Source organism: Macaca mulatta, chromosome 6 (genome assembly GCF_049350105.2).
Source record: "Macaca mulatta isolate MMU2019108-1 chromosome 6, T2T-MMU8v2.0, whole genome shotgun sequence".
Classification (NCBI taxonomy): Eukaryota; Metazoa; Chordata; class Mammalia; order Primates; family Cercopithecidae; genus Macaca; species Macaca mulatta.
In genome coordinates, this window is record NC_133411.1 from 143,821,954 (window position 1) to 143,840,368 (window position 18,415).

An 18,415-nucleotide genomic window follows, 5' to 3' on the forward strand; every position below is an offset into this window, starting at 1 on the left:
GGCCAGGTTTCCACACTTTTTGATCCAGGCAAACCCAGACGAGCCAGCTGGCTCAAGGACTTGGCAGCTGCGCTATGACTGAACAGAGCCTACGTTCGAACCCACGGCTGCAAGACTTAGGAGCCCACGACGGGATCTGCCGTGGTTCACTGCCCCAGGGAGTACTGAATGAACGACAGAGGGCGTGGCCCCGAGCATCCGCCGCTGAACTGCCCCGCCCTGGCCTGCGACATCCTCCCACCCGCATGGACTGCGCTGCAGCCCCGCCCAGCGGGGCGCCCCAGCTCGGTGCCGGTGCCAGTGCCCGCGCCAGCGAAGCGGAGGAGGCCGGCGCCCTAGGCGGGGCAAAATTCCTCCCAGCGCAGCGAGGACCGGAGGGCAAGGCCAGCGCGCGCCGGCGGGCTTGCGTCCGGGGCACAGACGCGACGGGCCCGCACGGGGCGGGGACCGCGCGCGGCTGCTGGGCCTGCGGCTGTGGGGCGGCCAAGAGCGCTGGCGACCACTGAAGATCCTGGGGGCCTTCGGGGTCCGGGCTGCGCCTGTGCCCGCGGGAAGGCCGGGCGCTGCCCACACACAGCCCCTGCTCCAGGCCAGCTCCGCAGGGAGACTACCGGGGCGGTGGTAGGTGGGCGGGGCCGGGTCGGGGGCTGCCGTGGGCTGCCGACAGGCAGCGCGCAGGGCAGCCCTCGGCAGACGGCCAATGGCGGCGGCGCTCTGGGCGCGGGGGGCGACTCGGCGCTTGTTGGCGGCGCTGCAAGGCCAGAGCCTACGGCTCGCGGCTGTGGTGAGTGTCTAGCGCCCGCGGGACCGGGATTCAGGGGTCCGGGGTCAGGGGGGGCGGCGCGAGGCCCGGCGGCGTCGGCTGAGGGGCCAGCGGGACTGGGGCGGCCCGGGTGTGGACCGGCCCTTGGAGCTCGGGCGTCGGGTCACCGCGTCCTGGGACTGAGCACCTGCTCGGCGCGCCGCTCAGAGACCGGGGTGTCCGCAGCCTCCGCCACTTGCCCCTTGGCTTTACACCTCCGCCGAAGCCTACGAACTTGCCAACCGGAAACAAATGAGAACGAATTTTGTTCAACTACAAAAGGCAGATGTGAAAAATAGTTGCAGAACAATTCGGTGCCCGCCGCCGCCGCTCGCTGTGCTGAGGACGGACGGCGCTGCGGGCCCGGCTGCCTATGGCGACTCCCTGTTCGCGCTTCACTCCAAGGGGAGCCCACAGAGATTTTGGAGGAGTTATTAATAAATTGTCTTTTTTTGGTGACATACTGGCTTTTCTTTCCTCTTCCAAGGGGCCGTCAGTTTTCCTGCTGTAGAAATTAATAAAGTTTTAACATGCAGCACCACCTAGTGGAAAAGTGATGCGTTAAACTCACCATCTCATTTTAAGTTGCATTTTAACCGCCCATTTCAGTTTGAAATGTTTTGTTTTGTTTTTTTCGAGACGGAGTCTCGCTGTATCGCCAAGCCTGGAGTGCAGTGGCGCGATTTCGGCTCACTGCAACCTCCGTCACCTGGGTTCAAGCGATTCTCCCCCCTCAGCCTCCTGAGTAGCTGAGATTACAGGCGCGTGCCACTATGCCCAGGTAATTTTTTATATTTTTAGTAGAGAGGGGTTTTCACCATGTTGGCCAGGCTGGTCTGGAACTCCTGACCTAAGGTGATCCACCTGCCTCGGCCTCCCAAAGTGCTGGGATTACAGGCGCGAGCCACTGCGTCTGGCCTGAAATTCTTTAATAGAAGAAATTTAAAATAGCTCGAAGACGGAGGAAGACAAGCACTTCGCCTCTTCTTGGCCCCGAAGGGGAGAACACAAGTTGAGTGCCTACTGTCACCTAGGCGTGTCTTCAGGCGTACTCTGCCCCAGGTGCTAGTGATCCAGTAAGATTAGGGTGTTCTGGGAAGGAATGAATCAACAGACATGATTTGAGCGCTGCCACGTGCCAGGCTCAATGCTAGGTACCCTCACATTCAAGATCTGTAATCTAAGCCTTTCAAAAAATCTTGGCAGGTAGATATTATAAAATTCCCACTACAGACAGAAAGATCCCGGAATTCAGAAAAGCGAAGTTTAGCATCCCATAGCTAAAAGTAACAAAGGCCTTAGATCTAGTTTACTCTCTTCAAATCCTAGCCTACTCCCCACCCCCTGAAAAATTAAGCCCACCACGAAGAGTTCCGTTGCGAATGTGCCCTCTTGGGGGCCTTTGATGTTATGTAGATGAAGTGGCTCCATTTCCCAGTCCTGGGCGTGGTCCCTGCTGCTGGGCAGGTGTCTGTTGTGGGCATAAAGTGCATACCATTGAGCTTAGTGGGGATGTGGATGGTCCAGCACTCAGAGAAAACAGCTCAGAGTGTGTTCCACAGACTCCAGGTGCCTGCCCCCACTACATGTTTAATGGTTTTCTTTGCAGCTGCTCAATGTGGACACACGTAATTCTGTTTCTTTTCCAAAATCCTCCGAGTTGACAAAATAAGTGTTTAATAAGAATTTTAGATTTCTTTCTATCTTTTTTTTGAGACGGAGTCTCACTCTGTCGCCCAGACTGGAGTGCAGTGGTGCAATCTTGGCGCACTGCAACCTCCGCCTCCTGGGTTCAAGTGATTCTCATGCCTCAGCCTCCGGAGTAGCTGGAGCTATAGGTGCGCGCCACCATGCCTGGCTAATTTTTGTATTTTTAGTAGAGATGGGGTTTCACCATCTTGGCCAGGCTGGCCTCGAACTCCTGACCTTGTGATCTGCTCGCCTCAGCCTCCCAAAGTGCTGGGATTACAGGCATGAGCCACCACGCCTGGCCAAGAATTGTAGATTTCTTATGATAGATGTACGTGTAAGTTTTTCAGAACTGTCACTGAGAAACTGATGAATGAATCTTTTGATTCTTAATAGTAAATGGTGTTTGTTTATTACTTACTTTTCTTTCTTTCTTTTTTTTTTCCTTTTTTTAAAAGACAGGGTCTTACTCTGTTGCCCCGGCTGGAATGCAGTGGTGATCATAGCTCACTGCAGCCTCAGTCACCTGGTCTTAAGTGATCCTCCCACCTAAGCCTCCCAAGTAGCTGGGACTATGGACATGGTCCACCACCCCAGCAATTAAAAAAAATTTTTTTTTGTAGAGACGAGGTCTCATTGTGTTGCCCAGGCTAGTCTTCAACTCCTGGCCTAAAATGATCCTCCCACCTCAGCCTCCCAAAGTGCCAGGATTACAGATGTGAGCCACTGTGCCCGGCCCTAGTAAAGGTTTTTTTTTTTTTTTTTTTGAGATGGAATCTCACTCTGTTGCCCAGGCTGGATGGCTGGGATTACAGGCGTGTGCCTCCATGCCCAACTAATCTAGTAAGTGGTTTTTAATAACAAGCTTTTGCATATTTTTGTTTAATTAAAAAGTATTCTCTGCTGGGCACCGTGGCTCACGCCTGTAATCCCAGCACTTTGGGAGGCTGAGGTGGGCGTATCCCTTGAGGTCAGGAGTTTGAAACCAGCATAGCCAACATGTGAAACCCTGTCTCTACTAAAAATACAAAAAATTAGCTGGGTGTGGTGGCATACACCTGTAATCACAGCTACTCAGGTGGCTGAGGCAGAAGAATCGCTTGAACCTGGGAGGCAGAGGTTGCAGTGAGCTGAGATCACACCACGGCACTCCAGCCTGGGCGACAGAGCAAGACTTGGTGTCAAAAAAAAAAAAAAAAAAGTACTCTCACCCTTTTGTTAGTTGTGGGGAAGAATAGCCGACCTAGCAAAGAAGAAAAACTAGAAAACTGATTCATTGGTATTTTTTTCTTCATCTTCATAGAATAAGTTGTCTAAAGGTAAAATCTTTTTGATCTCTTAATTAATATTAGTGATAAAAGATTTTAGGGGCCGGGCGCGGTGGCTCAAGCCTGTAATCCCAGCACTTTGGGAGGCCGAGGCGGGCGGATCACGAGGTCAGGAGATCGAGACCATCCTGGCTAACACGGTGAAACCCCGTCTCTACTAAAAATAAAAAAAAACTAGCCGGGCGCGGTGGCGGGCGCCTGTAGTCCCAGCTACTCGGGAGGCTGAGGCAGGAGAATGGCGTAAACCCGGGAGGCGGAGCTTGCAGTGAGCTGAGATCCGGCCACTGCACTCCAGCCTGGGTGACAGAGCAAGACTCCGTCTCAAAAAAAAAAAAAAAAAAAAAAAAAAAAAAAGATTTTAGGATTTCTGAAGTGGGAGTGAGTTGCAGCTTAATGGCAGAGAATCCAGGGAATGCACCTTAGCCCACAGTTGCCCTTTGATGAGGAGCCTTCACTAATGTTCATCTTTCTGGGTGACAGCGTCTCTCTCACCTGAGCCTACAGTAACTCTGCAAGTAGTTAAGACAGGAAGTATTGCCTGGAGTGAGAACCCTGCTTTCCTGACTTCTAGTCCAGTGTCCATCTCTTCTCTCTGACCCTGATGTTTGAAGTTATTTAGTTAAAAATCCAATAGCATGGGAAGTGTGGGCCTGTTAAGCAACAGAACCTGGCTTTGTGAATGTCATCCCCATGGTGAGTAGAAACAGGCCAGACAGTGCACACAAGTGCTTTGGACTGGGCAGTACTCTGGCCAAACTATGGAGAGAGTTTGTCTGACTGGTGCTCTGAGAAAAGGGCTTCATAAAGTCACCCCACTGAGGCCAGGGCTTTTTACCTGTAGTCCAGAGGATCTGTGGACCCCCAGAAGTTAGATAAAATCGTATGTAATTGTGCATTTGTTTTTCCCCATCCAGGGATTGGTTTTCATTAGATGTGACAGGAGATGGTAATTCCAAATCTTTTTTTTTTTTTTTTTTGAGACGAAGTCTCGCTCTGCCGCCCAGGCTGGAGTGCAGTGGCCAGATCTCAGCTCACTGCAAGCTCCGCCTCCCGGGTTTACACCATTCTCCTGCCTCAGCCTCCCGAGTAGCTGGGACTACAGGCGCCTGCCACGTCGCCTGGCTAGTTTTTTGTATTTTTTAGTAGAGACGGAGTTTCACCGTGTTAGCCAGGATGGTCTCGATCTCCTGATCTCATGATCCGCCTGTCTCAGCCTCCAAAAGTGCTGGGATTACAGGCTTGAGCCACCGTGCCTGGCCGGTAATTCCAAATCTTAAAACTATCTTTCATTTCTTTGTTCTCAAAAGACCAAAACAAGGCTAGCTCTGTACAAAATAAACTGCCTCTATGGTATGTTCCCTCTGGCCCCCTTACTGCTGCCTCAGACATCACAGTTCAGCTTCTCTGGCTTATTACAGATACAACAGAGTAGTGAAGACTACTGAGGTGATGTAGGGCTGTCCGAAGAGCAATAGACCAGGAGTTTGGAGCCTTGAATTCTAATTCTGGTCCTGCCAATAGACTTGCCACAAGTCCTGGTATTCTGCAGTGTCCAAGATGGCCAGTGGTAATAGTTGATCTTTGTTGTATCTGTAATAAGCCACAGAAGGGCTGGGCACGGTCACTTATGCCTGTAATTCCAGCACTTTGGGAGGTCCAGGCTGGTGGATCGCTTGAGCTCAGGAATTCAAGGTCAGCCTGAGCAACATGGTGAAAAACCGTCTCTACCAAAAATACAAAAAATCAGTTGGGTGTGGTGGTGTGCACCTGTAGTCCCAGCTACTGGGGAGGTTGAAGTGGGAGGATCACTTGAGTCCAGGAGGCGGAGGTTGCAGTGAGCCGTGATTGCACCACTATGCTCCAGCCTGGGCGATAGAGCGAGACCCTGTCTCAAAACAACCAACCAACTGACCAACCAACAAGCCAACCAACCAGAGAAGCTGAATTGTGAAGGTTGAGGCAGCAGTAAGTGGGCCAGAGGTTACATACCATGGAGGCAGCTTATTTTGCACAGAGCTAGCCTTGCTTTGGTCTCTCTTGTGAGAACAAAGGAATGAAAGACGGTTAGAATTTGTTGCCTTTCAGACTTTTCTACTTCTCTGCTTAAGGTAAGGAGCCGTAAGTTTGAGTTTGAGTAAACGTCTACATTTTCAGATATGAAATGTGTTCTCTTCATAGTCGTCAGGTACTCACAGGTTGACTGCAGAGGAGAGGAACCACGCTATACTTGACCTTAAAGCAGCAGGATGGTCGGAATTAAGTGAGAGAGATGCCATCTACAAAGAATTCTCCTTCCACAGTTTTAATCAGGTAATTGTTACAAATTCTTGCTAGGGCTGTGGTCTATTTTGGTCACCGTAGGCTGTAACTCTTTCTGATTCTGCCAGTTGTCTGGTCCCATGCAAATCCAGGATTCAACTCTTCCCTTCTTTAAGAATTCAGTGATAGAGTGACATCCTTGTTGACACTTGCTACCACCCACCTGGGTGATGTTTAGGTCTGGGGGAAGAGGGTGGTTTGTGTTATTTGGAATACAAATTCTGAAACCACTATTGCTTTGATTTGGTGTTGGTTAGGATATGTAGTTTCTTTTGAAATTTCAAATAACATTAAAAGAGAGCGTCAGCTTTTTATTATTGACTATTATTTTTTGAGACAGGGTCTTGCTCTGTTGCCCAGGCTGGAGTGCAGTGGTATAATTGTGGCTTATTGCTGCCTCGACCTCCTGGGCTCAGGTGATCCTCCCACCTCAGCCTCCCAAGTAGCTGGGACTACAGGCATGTGCCATGCCCAGCTAATTTTTGTATTGCTTGGAGACACAGGGTCTGGCTATGTTGCCCAGACTGGTCTCAAATTCCTGGCTTCAAGCGATCCTCCTGCCTTGGCTTCCCAATGTGCTGGGAATACAGGTGTGAGCCACTGTGCCCAGCCTAAGCTTTTTTTTTTTCTTTTTTTTCTTTTTTTTTGAGATGGAGTCTCGCTCTGTCGCCCAGGCTGGAGTGCAGTGGCGCGATCTCGGCTCACTGCAAGCTCCACCTCCTGGGTTCATGCCATTCTCCTGCCTCAGCCTCCTGAGTAGCTGGGACTATAGGTGCCCACCACCACACCTGGCTAATTTATTGTATTTTTAGTAGAAACAGGATTTTACTGTGTTAGCCAGGATGGTCTCGATCTGCTGATCTCGTGATCCGCCCGCCTCAGCCTCCCAAAGTGCTGGGATTATAGGCATGAGCCACCGCACCCAGCTAAACTTTTTATACTTATCCGAAAGGGGCATGAATAAAACTGGTTGAGGAAGATGTACCTGCTTGACTTATTTTCCCCTACTTTTTCTGGGCCGTTGGTAATTTTTCTTTCTTCCTGCAGTTAAATTTCTATCTCTCAGTCATCTCCCAGGCTGCACCCTTTTCCCTGATTGGCTTATTTTCCTCCAGCCCAGTAGCCAGATCCTGAACCTTTTCTTAAAACCTGCCCTCCCTCTTGGAAAGTCAGCTTTCACAAGGTAACTGTTCCATTAGGGACCCACCCTGTTTAGAGAGTCATCTCCCGTGACTTAACCTTCAGTTACTACACCACTGCATTTATATAAGGTAAACGCTTTTGACTATTTTGTTTGTTCAGTTAGCTTGGTAATCCTTTGGACAGATTAATTGTTTTTATTTATATTGGGTGTCGGCATCTAGAAGTCAGAGACCATGTTTGCTTAAATAACTCTGTATTGTACCTAACACAGTTCTGGGTACAAACAGGCATTTGATAAATGCAGACATTGATTACAGTGTTTGCTAGTTTCTCGAAGGGTGTGTGAGGACCAGATTCACACCAAAGAAACCTTCGGCATGTTTTGCTAGTAAATGCCGTTGGCTCCACTGAGCTGCATGCCCGATTCTGTTCTCTATCCATCTGGCTGCCAGCCTCTGCTGTGAGTCTCCAACTCCTAAGGAAACCTGGACCAAGCAGACTCCCTGTCCCTGCTGCCCCACGTGCTCGACAGCTCTTGTCAGGAGCTTAGCACGCTGTGGCTGGTGGCAGGGAATCTCATTGGTACAGTAAGCTTGTGCATAAGCTCTAGGTAGCATTTTCCAAGCTTATTAAAATTCTTACATGTGTACAGCTTGACTTCTTTAAACCTGGCCTAATTTATTGGGCTTGAACATGTGGCTTAAAGTACTTGAGTGGTGTTGCCTCAAGCCCTGCCCATGATTCAGTCCTCCAGCACCATTCTGACCTTGCGCTTAGGGTGACTTTCAGCAATGGTAGGGAAGCATACTGGATTGATTGTAACATTATTCACTGGGGCATTTAATTAAGTAGACTTTTTTTTCCCATTCACCCAACTTTTAGGAAAAAGAGGCAAATGACCAGAAAATCAGCTGATGTCAGGGAATGTATTCAGAGAACCAACACTGAGATTATATCCAGGGGTCAGTTTTGCAGCCAGGCTCCTATGACTTCTGCGTGTACCATGGCCTGTAGTGGTACCGGTGTCCTGACAGTTGTGAGTGCCCTCCAGCGAAACACAACTAGGAACACAGCTACAGTCAAACAAGTTGAGCTTATTGCTTATTGCAGTGAGGGAGAATGCACACCGAAGGGCACCATGGGGTGAGCCAGTATAGGGTTTGGGCTTGTGTAGTGATTTGGGGACTTTGCCCTGGATTAGATGCTGTCAGGAAATGGGTAATTCTGTCATTTAGTGTTTTAATAAATTGTATCTATAGGGAGAGTAGATTAAAGTGGTGCCAAAGCTGAAATTGAAGAAGAAGCAATAGTCACTTGTTAGCTGGGAGAGGAGGATGTTTGGTATTTTGTGGCTTGGACAGTGTTCATGTTTTGTCTGTGTTCGGATATTGCAGAGTGGTCTTGTTTTTGCCTTCATCCATCATGGTCACAGAGTGGCCTTGTCTGATGTTGGTGTTGATGTTCGAAAGGAGAGGACCAAGGACTGGTTGATAGTACCAGGCCAGCGCCCAGGTATCAGGAGCTGCTTTTCTCTTGCTCACAACTAGTGAGTAGTGACCCTCTGGCACTGACAGGTCATCATTCATCTTTCATCTAGGACAGAAAAGCTATTGTTTTTTATTGTAACAACAGCATAACATTAAAATAGGATGGCGTAAATAAAAAAAATTTCCAATCGCAACTACTTTCATTTTTCTTTGTTCCCTTCTGGTCTTTCTCCATGGATGTTTGTTTGCCAAGTATGCCAGAGCATGCCAGTTATACACGTGATTACATTTTAAAAAAAAATTTTAATTTTATCATAAAATATTTATTAATTCAACAAAGATTTATTAAGCATTTTCTGTGTGCTAGGTACTACTCTTAAGCTCATACAGTTCCCATCCCACTGGGAAGATAGACAATAAACAGATGAATAGGAAATATAATTTCAGCTAGTGATGAGTACCCTGAAGAATATATGCTTCTCCTAGCATAGGTGGATGAAGTAGCCATAGGCATCAGTTGCTGTTAGCCTCCTGTTTCTACCCTCGATGGTGGTACACGGGCTCCACAGTGCATCATGGGTGAATGGGCAGTATGTTGGTGACAGACAGTGACTCCGTAAGCAGACAAGAGCATGACAGTGGTGGGACTCGAGGCAGGGAGTTTCCACACTAGGAGTGCTTGGACCCAGACAGGGTGGGGTTGGCATTTGTAAAGGAACTTTGCTTTTTTTGTTGTTCCTGTAGACAGAAGGTGGGAGAGGTCTGCAAGTGACATATAAACTTAGGTGTTTGGTAACTGCAGGATGTCTGTGTTGAAAGAACAAAATGTAAGGTAGAAATGTGGGTGTAAGTGTCCCATAAAGACAGATTTTGTTATGCATTGACATGTATGAGATGAACTGGAAGCTTACAAAATCTGAGGAAATTTTAAGCTTAAAAGTAGGTGCAGAAGGTGAGGCTTTGGAACCTAGGAAATAACTACTACAGGTGCCAGCAGGTGGAGCCCTCCAGGGCGGGAGCCCAGCCAGGCCAGGCAGCAACACCCCTTTCTGCCCTGCAGAAGGCTGTCCCTGTTCTTTCACTCCTGAATACCTGGGGCCACCCTTGTTCAGCCTGGAAATAAGCTCAGGATCAGGACTAGGTAAGTGGCAGTGACTGGGCACCTGGGTGAATGATAAATTTTGTGTGTAGGACATGAGGAGTTTCCAATGGTGATTCCGGAGGAAGGGACCAAGCTTTATGAGAATCAGCTGTGGTTCTCTGCAGAGGCACTCCTGGGCCCTGTCTCTGCTTTCTTTGGTGGGCCTGCCCAGCAGGGCATTCAGTCGTATTGGATGGAATCAGATGAGCTGGTTGATATTCAGGGCAAGGTCCAAGCTTTATTGGTTCTGTATCTTGTTCGACACCCTCACCTTTTGGTTGCTGTGCTGCTGCCACTGAAGCTTTCTGGAGCTTCAGCGGGAGGGAGGAGGAGTGCTTTGGGCGCACAGGCTGGGTTGGTGGTACTCGGCACATCCTAGCAGCAGTAGCACCATATGTGACTTTGGGGTTTGTAAAATGTTTCTTTTCCTGTGCCCACAGAGATTCCCGCATAGAGCAGTTCAAAGTTACTGTTGCTGCCTTACTTTATAAAAATGTTTTATTGAGGAATTTGATAATAGGCTTATGTTGAACATTTTGAAACACTTAGTGAAGTCAAAGGCTTGATGATACCAGAAGAAAGACAACTGCTGATGAAAGTCATAACAATCCTCCACAGGATATTGGTGGAGGTCTCGATAGCTCTCATTGTGAATGAATTACTTTGGGTTTGATTGTTCTTTGTTGTGCACTTCAAAGTTATGAGTGAGTAATGCATCTGTGCACTCTTGAAAGAGGATATTCTACCTGTGGAGGGTAGGGAAGCACTCCCAAAGAGGATGCCTGTGGCCTGGGCGTCATATGGATTAGAAAATGTCATTTTGTGCTGGGCACAGTGGCTCACACCTATAATCCCAGCACTTTGGGAGGCCGAGGCAGGTGGGTCACCTGAGGTCAGGAGTTCAAGACCAGCCTGGCCAAAATGGCGAAACCCCTTGTCTACTAAAAATACAAAAATTAGCTGGGTGTGGTGGAAGGTGCCTGTAATCCCAGCTACTTGGGAGGCTGAGGCAGGAGAATGGCTTGAGCCTGGGAGGCGGAGGTTGCTGTGAGCAGAGATCACGGCACTGCACTCCATCCTGGGCGACTGAGTACTCCATCTCAAAAAATAAAATAAAATGTCGTTTTGATTTTAAAGTATAATCTAATATTTGTGTGTCTGGCACCAGGTAAAGTGAAAACTCGTATGGCTATCACACACACTAGCTTGCATTTAACATGTGCCCATGATTGGCTTTGTAACCACAGCAGACTAGAAACCTGAGAAAGTGTTCATAATTTTCACTGGAATAGAATAGAGACACTCATATTTTAGCAAACTTTACCTAAAATGTGAGACGCTAGTAAAAATATCTGTGTAGTGTTCATGTTGGTGTTCCCTTTGGAGTTCTTCCTGAGCAGGACCATGTTGATGCTCCCAGGAGGTGGCTAGAATGTCAATGTTGGCGTCCACCAGGGTAGGGGAATAAGAGCCTGAAATGTTATCATTTGGAGCTTTGTTGCTGCTGCTTGTGTTGTACAATAGGTCTAGACCTGGTGTGTATTTGTAAAAACGCGTGCAATAGATAGATGAGGAATGTAAAACAGGTGTCAACAATGCAAATATGACACCACACTGCACTGTGAAAACACCATGGTCCTTACAGCATCCTTTAATAAAAATGGACTTTTAACTGCATCATTTTCTCTTAGTCGTGTAGTAAATCTTCTGTTTACAGAACTTAGCCTGAGTATTTTGAAAAAGTCAAGCAGCCAAGAAGTATGATTTCCTCAACAGTCTTTGTCTTGCCCTTTTACAGATGGAGTAAAATCAGGTGTGTAAAAAATAAAAAAGCAGTTTGAGCTGACGTGAAAGGTATTTCAGATTTATGCTTTGCAGATGATATTGGTATGATTAATGCATTCATTGCCTTTTTTTATTGCTTTTCACAGATAATGTACATGATGCATGGAAAATGTTGTGGGTTTAAATCTGTGCCAGGTTTAGACTGTGAATATCAACAGATGTTATCATATAAATACCATAATTATTATAAAATAAAAAATTTGTCATGAAATGCAGTGACATAAATTTCATTTATGTAAATTGCTTTCATTAGTATAAAACCTTAGTGTAGCTGTTAGGGTTTGTGAAGCACTTTAGATGAGATTAACTTGGTATAAAGTGGTCACAAATGGGTTGCTTTAAATTTAGCTGACAAGAAAATCACACTCAAAACTTAGGAAATTACTGAGGCATTTGCCTGCATTGCTGGTACCGCTTAAATAGGTTGACTATGAATTAATAACAATAGACTGCTGGCTCAATAATTGCAGAAAATAATTGAAAGGAGACCTTAAATAATAACTTGAAAGTATTTTGGTCTTGCTCTTTTCTGTTCTGTTTCTGTTTTTCTTTGGTATGCCTGCCCACTGCTTCAGTACTGCCATTTTCAACAGCTTTTGGGTTTGCACAGCAGGAGTTTTGTCAATAGTTGTGGTGCGTTAGGGCCGTGACACAGAACTTGCATTTAGATGTGTCAGAATACAAATATTGGGTGCCTGATGGAGCAGCTGTAGCAGCTGAACAGCCACTATGTTCTTAGCAGAAACAGTGCTGCAGTCACATTCCTGTGGCTGGGTAGCGGCCAGTTGCATCCTGCCCTCAGGAGGGATTTGGTCCAGCAGTGTGGACAGGTGGCTGAGGTTCTTCTTCCTGGCTTTGAGCTCTCTGTGTTGTGCTCTTTCTCTTACATCCTTTTAAACAAAACAAAGCAGTAATATTCTCTCCCCTGTGTTGCAGAGAATTACTATTATATTGCGCTTTTGATCTCGGTTGGAGTGGGGCATTCTGACTCATTTACTGAATTTCGCAGAAGGACACTAAACCAGATTGAGATCATGGAATTACTTGTGGTCATACTGGGTCATGTCACAGTCACCAGATGCCAGACTCACATCTCTGGTTCCCACAGCAACATTTTTAGATCCTACTGTGACATAGAAAGGTTGTTTTTTTGTTTTTGTTGTTTTAGGCGAGATCTTGTTTTCCAAGGACTACTTGCTGGATTAGTTTTCTCCCTTAAATGGGTTTTACCATACTTCCCAGAGGAAGGGAATATTCGCCAGCTGAAACAAACAAAGCTGTACTTGTTTGGGAGTAGCCCAGGTATCACTGTTGAGCAATCAAAGGTCATTTAATTGTATCATTAAAATCAATCCTATCAAAACAGCAAATGCTGCTGTTGACTCTGTTTGCTCGCGTGTTCTCTGCCAACAGGGCAGGATGCAGGCTTTTTTTTTTTTTTTTTTGAGATGGAGTCTCACTCTGTCACTTAGGCTGGAGTGCAATGGTGTGATCTTGGCTCACTGTAACCTCCACCTCCCAGGTTCAAGCGATTCTCCCGCCTCAGCCTCTCAAGTAGCTGGGATTACAGGCACCCGCCACCAAGCCTGGCTAATTTTTTTTATTTTTAGTAGAGATGGCATTTCACCATGTTGGCCAGGCTGGACTTGAACTCCTGAGATCAAGTGATCCGCCTGCCTTGGCCTCCCAAAGTGCTGGGATTACAGGCGTGAGCCCAGCTGCTGAGGCTTTTTGCTATATCATACATCAAACTGACTTCAAGTGCTCTGTTCTTGCCATCGCAGCCCTGTCTGTGGACATGCACCAGGTGTGTGGAGCAGCCCCAGGCTGGCTGGGCCAGGAGTCACATGGTGTGGTTCTGTCAGGATTAGTGAACCCAGCGGAGCTGTTGGGCTTGCATCCACTGAGGGGCAAGTGCCGCTCTGGATCCAAGGTGCGGAAGGAGGAAGATGCAACAGAAGGACTTGGTTTCATTTCTGCCCAGAAGATCTCCTAGTTTTGTTGGGGAGGTGGCACATCTGAATTGCACAAGGTGACTGATTTTTTCATCTCACCATGTTAGTCAGGTACTAAAATGTGAAGTGCTGTGCTAATGAGCCCCAGGAGGTGCACTCCAGGGTGGCTGCTGCCTGCAGAAGGGGGGTTTCGAGTTGGTTCTTGAAAGTCCGATATGTGGTTGTAAGGGAAGGCACTAAGGGAGGCGTTAGCAGGTGGCATAGGTCAAGGACAGGGAGTAAGAGGACGTACCTTGTCTGCAGTGTGCTAGGAAATGAGGGTCCTAAGATGGGTTCAGTGAGCTGGGCTACAGAGTACGGTGCCGGGGTTCCTGTGGTGTACTCTCCTGGGGTAGCTTTCCCACCAGTTTAGGGTGTCTGAAAGCAAACTCTTGTCTCTCTAACTGTCCTTCAAATGGCTTGTTCCTCTCAGGAGCTGCACCACCGTCCTCTAAAGCACCTAGACCTGAAATGGAACAATTATCCTGGTGCTGTGTTACCAAGAACTGGTCAGTCGTCCTGTAGTGCCTTTCACAGGACTGCTGCTGGCCTGGATACAGCTGCCTTCCCTCTAGAGTTCTGGTAGGAGCTCCCTGGCCACATGTTACATTTAGGCTCTCCTTGCTCCCACTGGCCTGCGTGCCACTTTGTCATGAGCAAGTTGGTCTCTGCTCAGATAATCTCACTGCCTTCCGATTATATTTTATAGGGCATGCTTCATCTTCTCAGAGGTTTTCAAAGCTGCCCACAGCCCAGCCCTAAGCCTACCTCGAATTACTTTGCAAGAAGCCTCTTTCCTCAGAGATTAGAACTGTAATGTACATGAGAGGTCACCTAGTCATCCCTTTAACTGAAGAAGTGGGGAAAACAAGGCTCAAGGCCACAAAAATTAGTGGCCATGCTGGAATTGGAACCAAGACGCTTTCCATCTCAGTTCAGTGTTTTTTTTGTTTTTGTTTTGTTTTGTTTTTAGAGATGGGGTCTTGTTCTGTCACCCAGGTTGGAGTACAGTGGCATGATCATATCTCACTGCAGCCTGGAACTCGTGGGCTCAAGCAGTCCCCCTGCCTCAGTCTCCTGTGTAGCTGGGATTACAGGTGTGAGCCACCACACCCAGCTCCTCAGTTCAGTTCTTTTCTTCCTTTATTCAAACTGTTCTTCTCCTTTCCATGCTCCATCTCACCCTATCCTGCCCCTTCTGTTCACATCCCACCTATTTCTAGAAAGTTTTTCTTGATTTTTATGCACTTAACAATAAGGAGTTATTGAACACTTACTGTAGGCTAGACACTGTGCCAGACACTGAGGTATAGCAGTTAACAAAGCCGGTACTGTCCCCATCCTCACAGAGTATACAGTGTAGTGGGGGAGGGAGAATGTAAACAAAGAAAAAAGTGAATATATAATTACAAGTTATGCTAAGTGCCAGCAAGGAAAATATTAACAGCAAATGGTTAGTGAACACTTAAACTATGGGCCATGGCACTGTGGGAAGGACTTTACATGTATTCACTCATTTAATCTTCACAGAACCCTATGAAATAGATTTTCCAAATTTTACAGAGGAGGAAACTGAGACTTAGACTAAGCGACTTGCCCAACGTCTCACAGCTAGTAAGTGTGGAGTCAGGATTGGATTCCAGGCAATCCATACTGTTAGTGGCTCAGATACTGCCTCTGCATCAGAAAGGGCTGCTGTGAGAGAGAATAATGGGAAGACCTAATTCTCTTTGAGGATCATGGTCAGGGAAGGAATAAGCTGATGCATTGAAAAGACCAATCAGAGGATAGAGTAGAGGGGAAAGAAGTTAAATCAAGGAGAGTAGTAAGGAGGCTGTCACATCTTTCCAGGTGAGAGATCATCACTGGGGTGGACATAGCATGAGATTGTGAACTGGGACAGTGACAGAGGAGAGGTGGAGAAGTATAGAGCCTGGAGCTTTAGGAGTTTACATGAGCAGAAACCAGTGGTAGCACACATAATTCTTATAGAAAATGCAGATATAAAGAGAATACTCACGTTTCTCTGACTAGGAGTGGTAATGGATGGTAAGGAAGAAGAGTGAAGGGTATTAAGAATGACTCCTAGGCTGGGTGCAGTGGCTCAAGCCTGTAATCCCAGCACTTTGGGAGGCCAAGACAGGCGGATCACGAGATCGGGATATCGAGACCATCCTGGCTAACGTGGTGAAACCCCGTCTCTACTAAAAATACAAAAAAGTTAGCTGGGTGTGGTGGCGGGTGCCTGTAGTCTCAGCTACTTTGGAGGCTGAGGCAGGAGAATGGCATGAACCTGGGAGGCAGAGCTTGCAGTGAGCCGAGATCGCGTCACTGCACTCCAGCCTGGGCGACAGAGCAAGACTCCGTCTCAAAAAAAAAAAAAAAAAAAAAAGAATGACTCCCAGATTTCGGGCCTGGAGGAAATAGGTGGCTGGAAGTGATATTTACTGAGCTGGGGAAGTGTGGGAGAGGAATGGGTTTGGGATGCAGGGATCAAGATTACTGGTTTGGACACTGTTACATGGGAGTGCTGTGAGACTTCCAAATGTCAACTTCCAGAAAATTTATGTCTGAATTAGAAAGCCAGAGGTAAGGTCTGGGTTGGAGATAACTGGAGAATCATAGGTATGTATGGAAAAAAGCCAAGGTAATAGATGAGGTGACTCAAGAAGAAATTATAGTGGGAGAAGAGAGGATGGCTCAGGACTTGGTCCATTTAGGGGTGAGTTAGAAGACGAGGAGCTGGCAAAGACAAGAAAGATTTGTTAGAGAAATGGAAAAAGGCTGCTGGGTCATGCTTGTAATCCCAGCATTTTGGGAGGCCAAGGCAGGAGAATTACTTGAGGCCAGGAGTTTGAGGCTGCAGTGAGCTGTGATTGTGCCACTGCACTGCAACCTGGGTGATAGAGCGAGACCTTGTCTCAAAAAAAAAAAAAAAAAAAAAAAAGGAAGAAAATCAGGTCAGTGTCATGTCACAGAATCCAAAAGAATATGGTGTTTCAAAAGGAGGGAAGTATCAATTCTGCTGAGACACCAAGAAAGATGAGTACCAGAGGACAGCATGGAGGACATCAGTGACCATAGCAAAGATGGTTTCGGTGGGTGGGGCACAGGCCAGCCTGGAGAGGAGGTGGAGCTCATATGCTTTATACAGATCTGATAGTCTCAGACATTAGTCTGTTGTCTTTCTTTCTATTCAGAATTCACTCCTAGAGTTATCTTATACTTGTTTATGGTGTTCTTTCAGGCTTATTTTTTAAATTAAAAAAATTGTTTTTAGAGATGGAGTCTTCCTCTGTCATCCAGGCTTGAGTACAGTGGTGTGATTGTAGCTCACTGCAGCCTCCGACTCCTGGGCTCAAGTGATCCTCCTGCCTCAGCCTCCCAAGTAGATTGGACTACAGGCACATGCCACCATGCCTGGCTAATTTTTAAAACATTTTTTGTAGAGACAAGGTCTCACTATGTTGCCTAAGTTGGTCTTGCACTCCTGACCTCAACAATCCTCTCACCCCAACTTCCCAAAATATTGGTATTATAGGCATGAGCCATTGTTCCCAGGCCAACCTTGTTTTGATATTAATTAAACATCTTAGAGCTTTGATATAGGGCCTATCAATGTTAGAGCCAGAAAGGATGGGGCAACTGAAGCCCAGGGGTAATGTGGTTTGCCCAGGCTGACAACAAACTAGTGGCAAAGTTAGGACGAGACTGAATGCAACTTAGATTATGAACAGGGTCGTGTAACTGTTTACCTATGTCTCTCTCCAGCTAAGGTGTAAGCACCTTGAGGACAAAGACTTGGGTTGTACCTGTGTACATCTCCCATAGTACCTGGCCCAAGGTTACCTAGTTGTATTTTGAATGCATGAGGGCCCCTGATTTGGTTCACCATGGGTGATCCTAGTCAATGTACTTAGCCCCAGGAGAACATAGCGTTTCATCTTTTGTTCCCTACAGGATACATACAACCCTCTCTCACTGGGGACTTTTCCTTTCACTCATCTCCTCACTCTTAGACATCGATGATTCCTAATGGTGACCAGCTTATCTGGCTACTAAGTTGCCGTGTCTGAGAGATGAGAGAGAATGCTCTGTAGTGCCACAGGGCGCTTCCGAGAACTGCAGCATTGATTGTGCCTTTGTTCTGCATGCAGTATTGAGACATCAGAGAAGAAAATGGGCTGCTCATGGTGTCTCTAGTCAATTGCCTCCAATCATGAGAGACTAAGACTGGCATTCAGTATTTTAGCACCACAGTTTCAGCCACCCACAACCGCAGCAGCCACAATCGGTTGAGAATATTGATGTCCTGAGGACCCGTGGCAGATTCTTCTAAGACTCGACCAAATACCACACTGGGAGGCTGCCACAGGCCTGTTCGCTGGCTATCCATTAGACATTCATTTCTGTTTCAAGACAATTCTTTAATCTCAAATTCTTTCTTTTCTTTTCCTTTTCTGTGACCACTGGTTCAGCATTCTTGGCTGATTTTTCTTTTTCCTTTTTTTTTTTTTTGAGACAGAGTCTCGTTCTGTCGCCCAGGCTGGAGTGCAGTGGCATGATCTCGGCTCACTGTAACCTCCACCTCCCAGGTTCACGCCATTCTCCTGCCTTAGCCTCCTGAGTAGCTGGGACTACAGGCATCCGCCACCGTGCCTGGCTAA

The 18,415-nt window shown here is 47.1% G+C and overlaps 1 protein-coding gene across 5 annotated transcripts in view; it reads left to right on the plus strand.

Moving 5' to 3' along the window:
* The first annotated feature begins 681 nt into the window (after positions 1-681).
* PCBD2 (pterin-4 alpha-carbinolamine dehydratase 2) overlaps positions 682-18,415 on the plus strand; it is a 58,585-nt gene continuing 40,851 nt past the window's right edge. For all 5 annotated transcript variants that reach the window (XR_013418541.1, XR_013418542.1, XM_078005212.1 and 2 more), the window contains exons 1-2: positions 682-784; positions 5,998-6,129. Coding sequence is in view for 3 of the 5 variants with exons in the window: in XM_078005212.1 (XP_077861338.1) it covers positions 701-784; positions 5,998-6,129 (216 nt within the window). In the remaining 2 variants the exon portion in view is untranslated. The remainder of the gene's footprint in view (positions 785-5,997; positions 6,130-18,415) is intronic.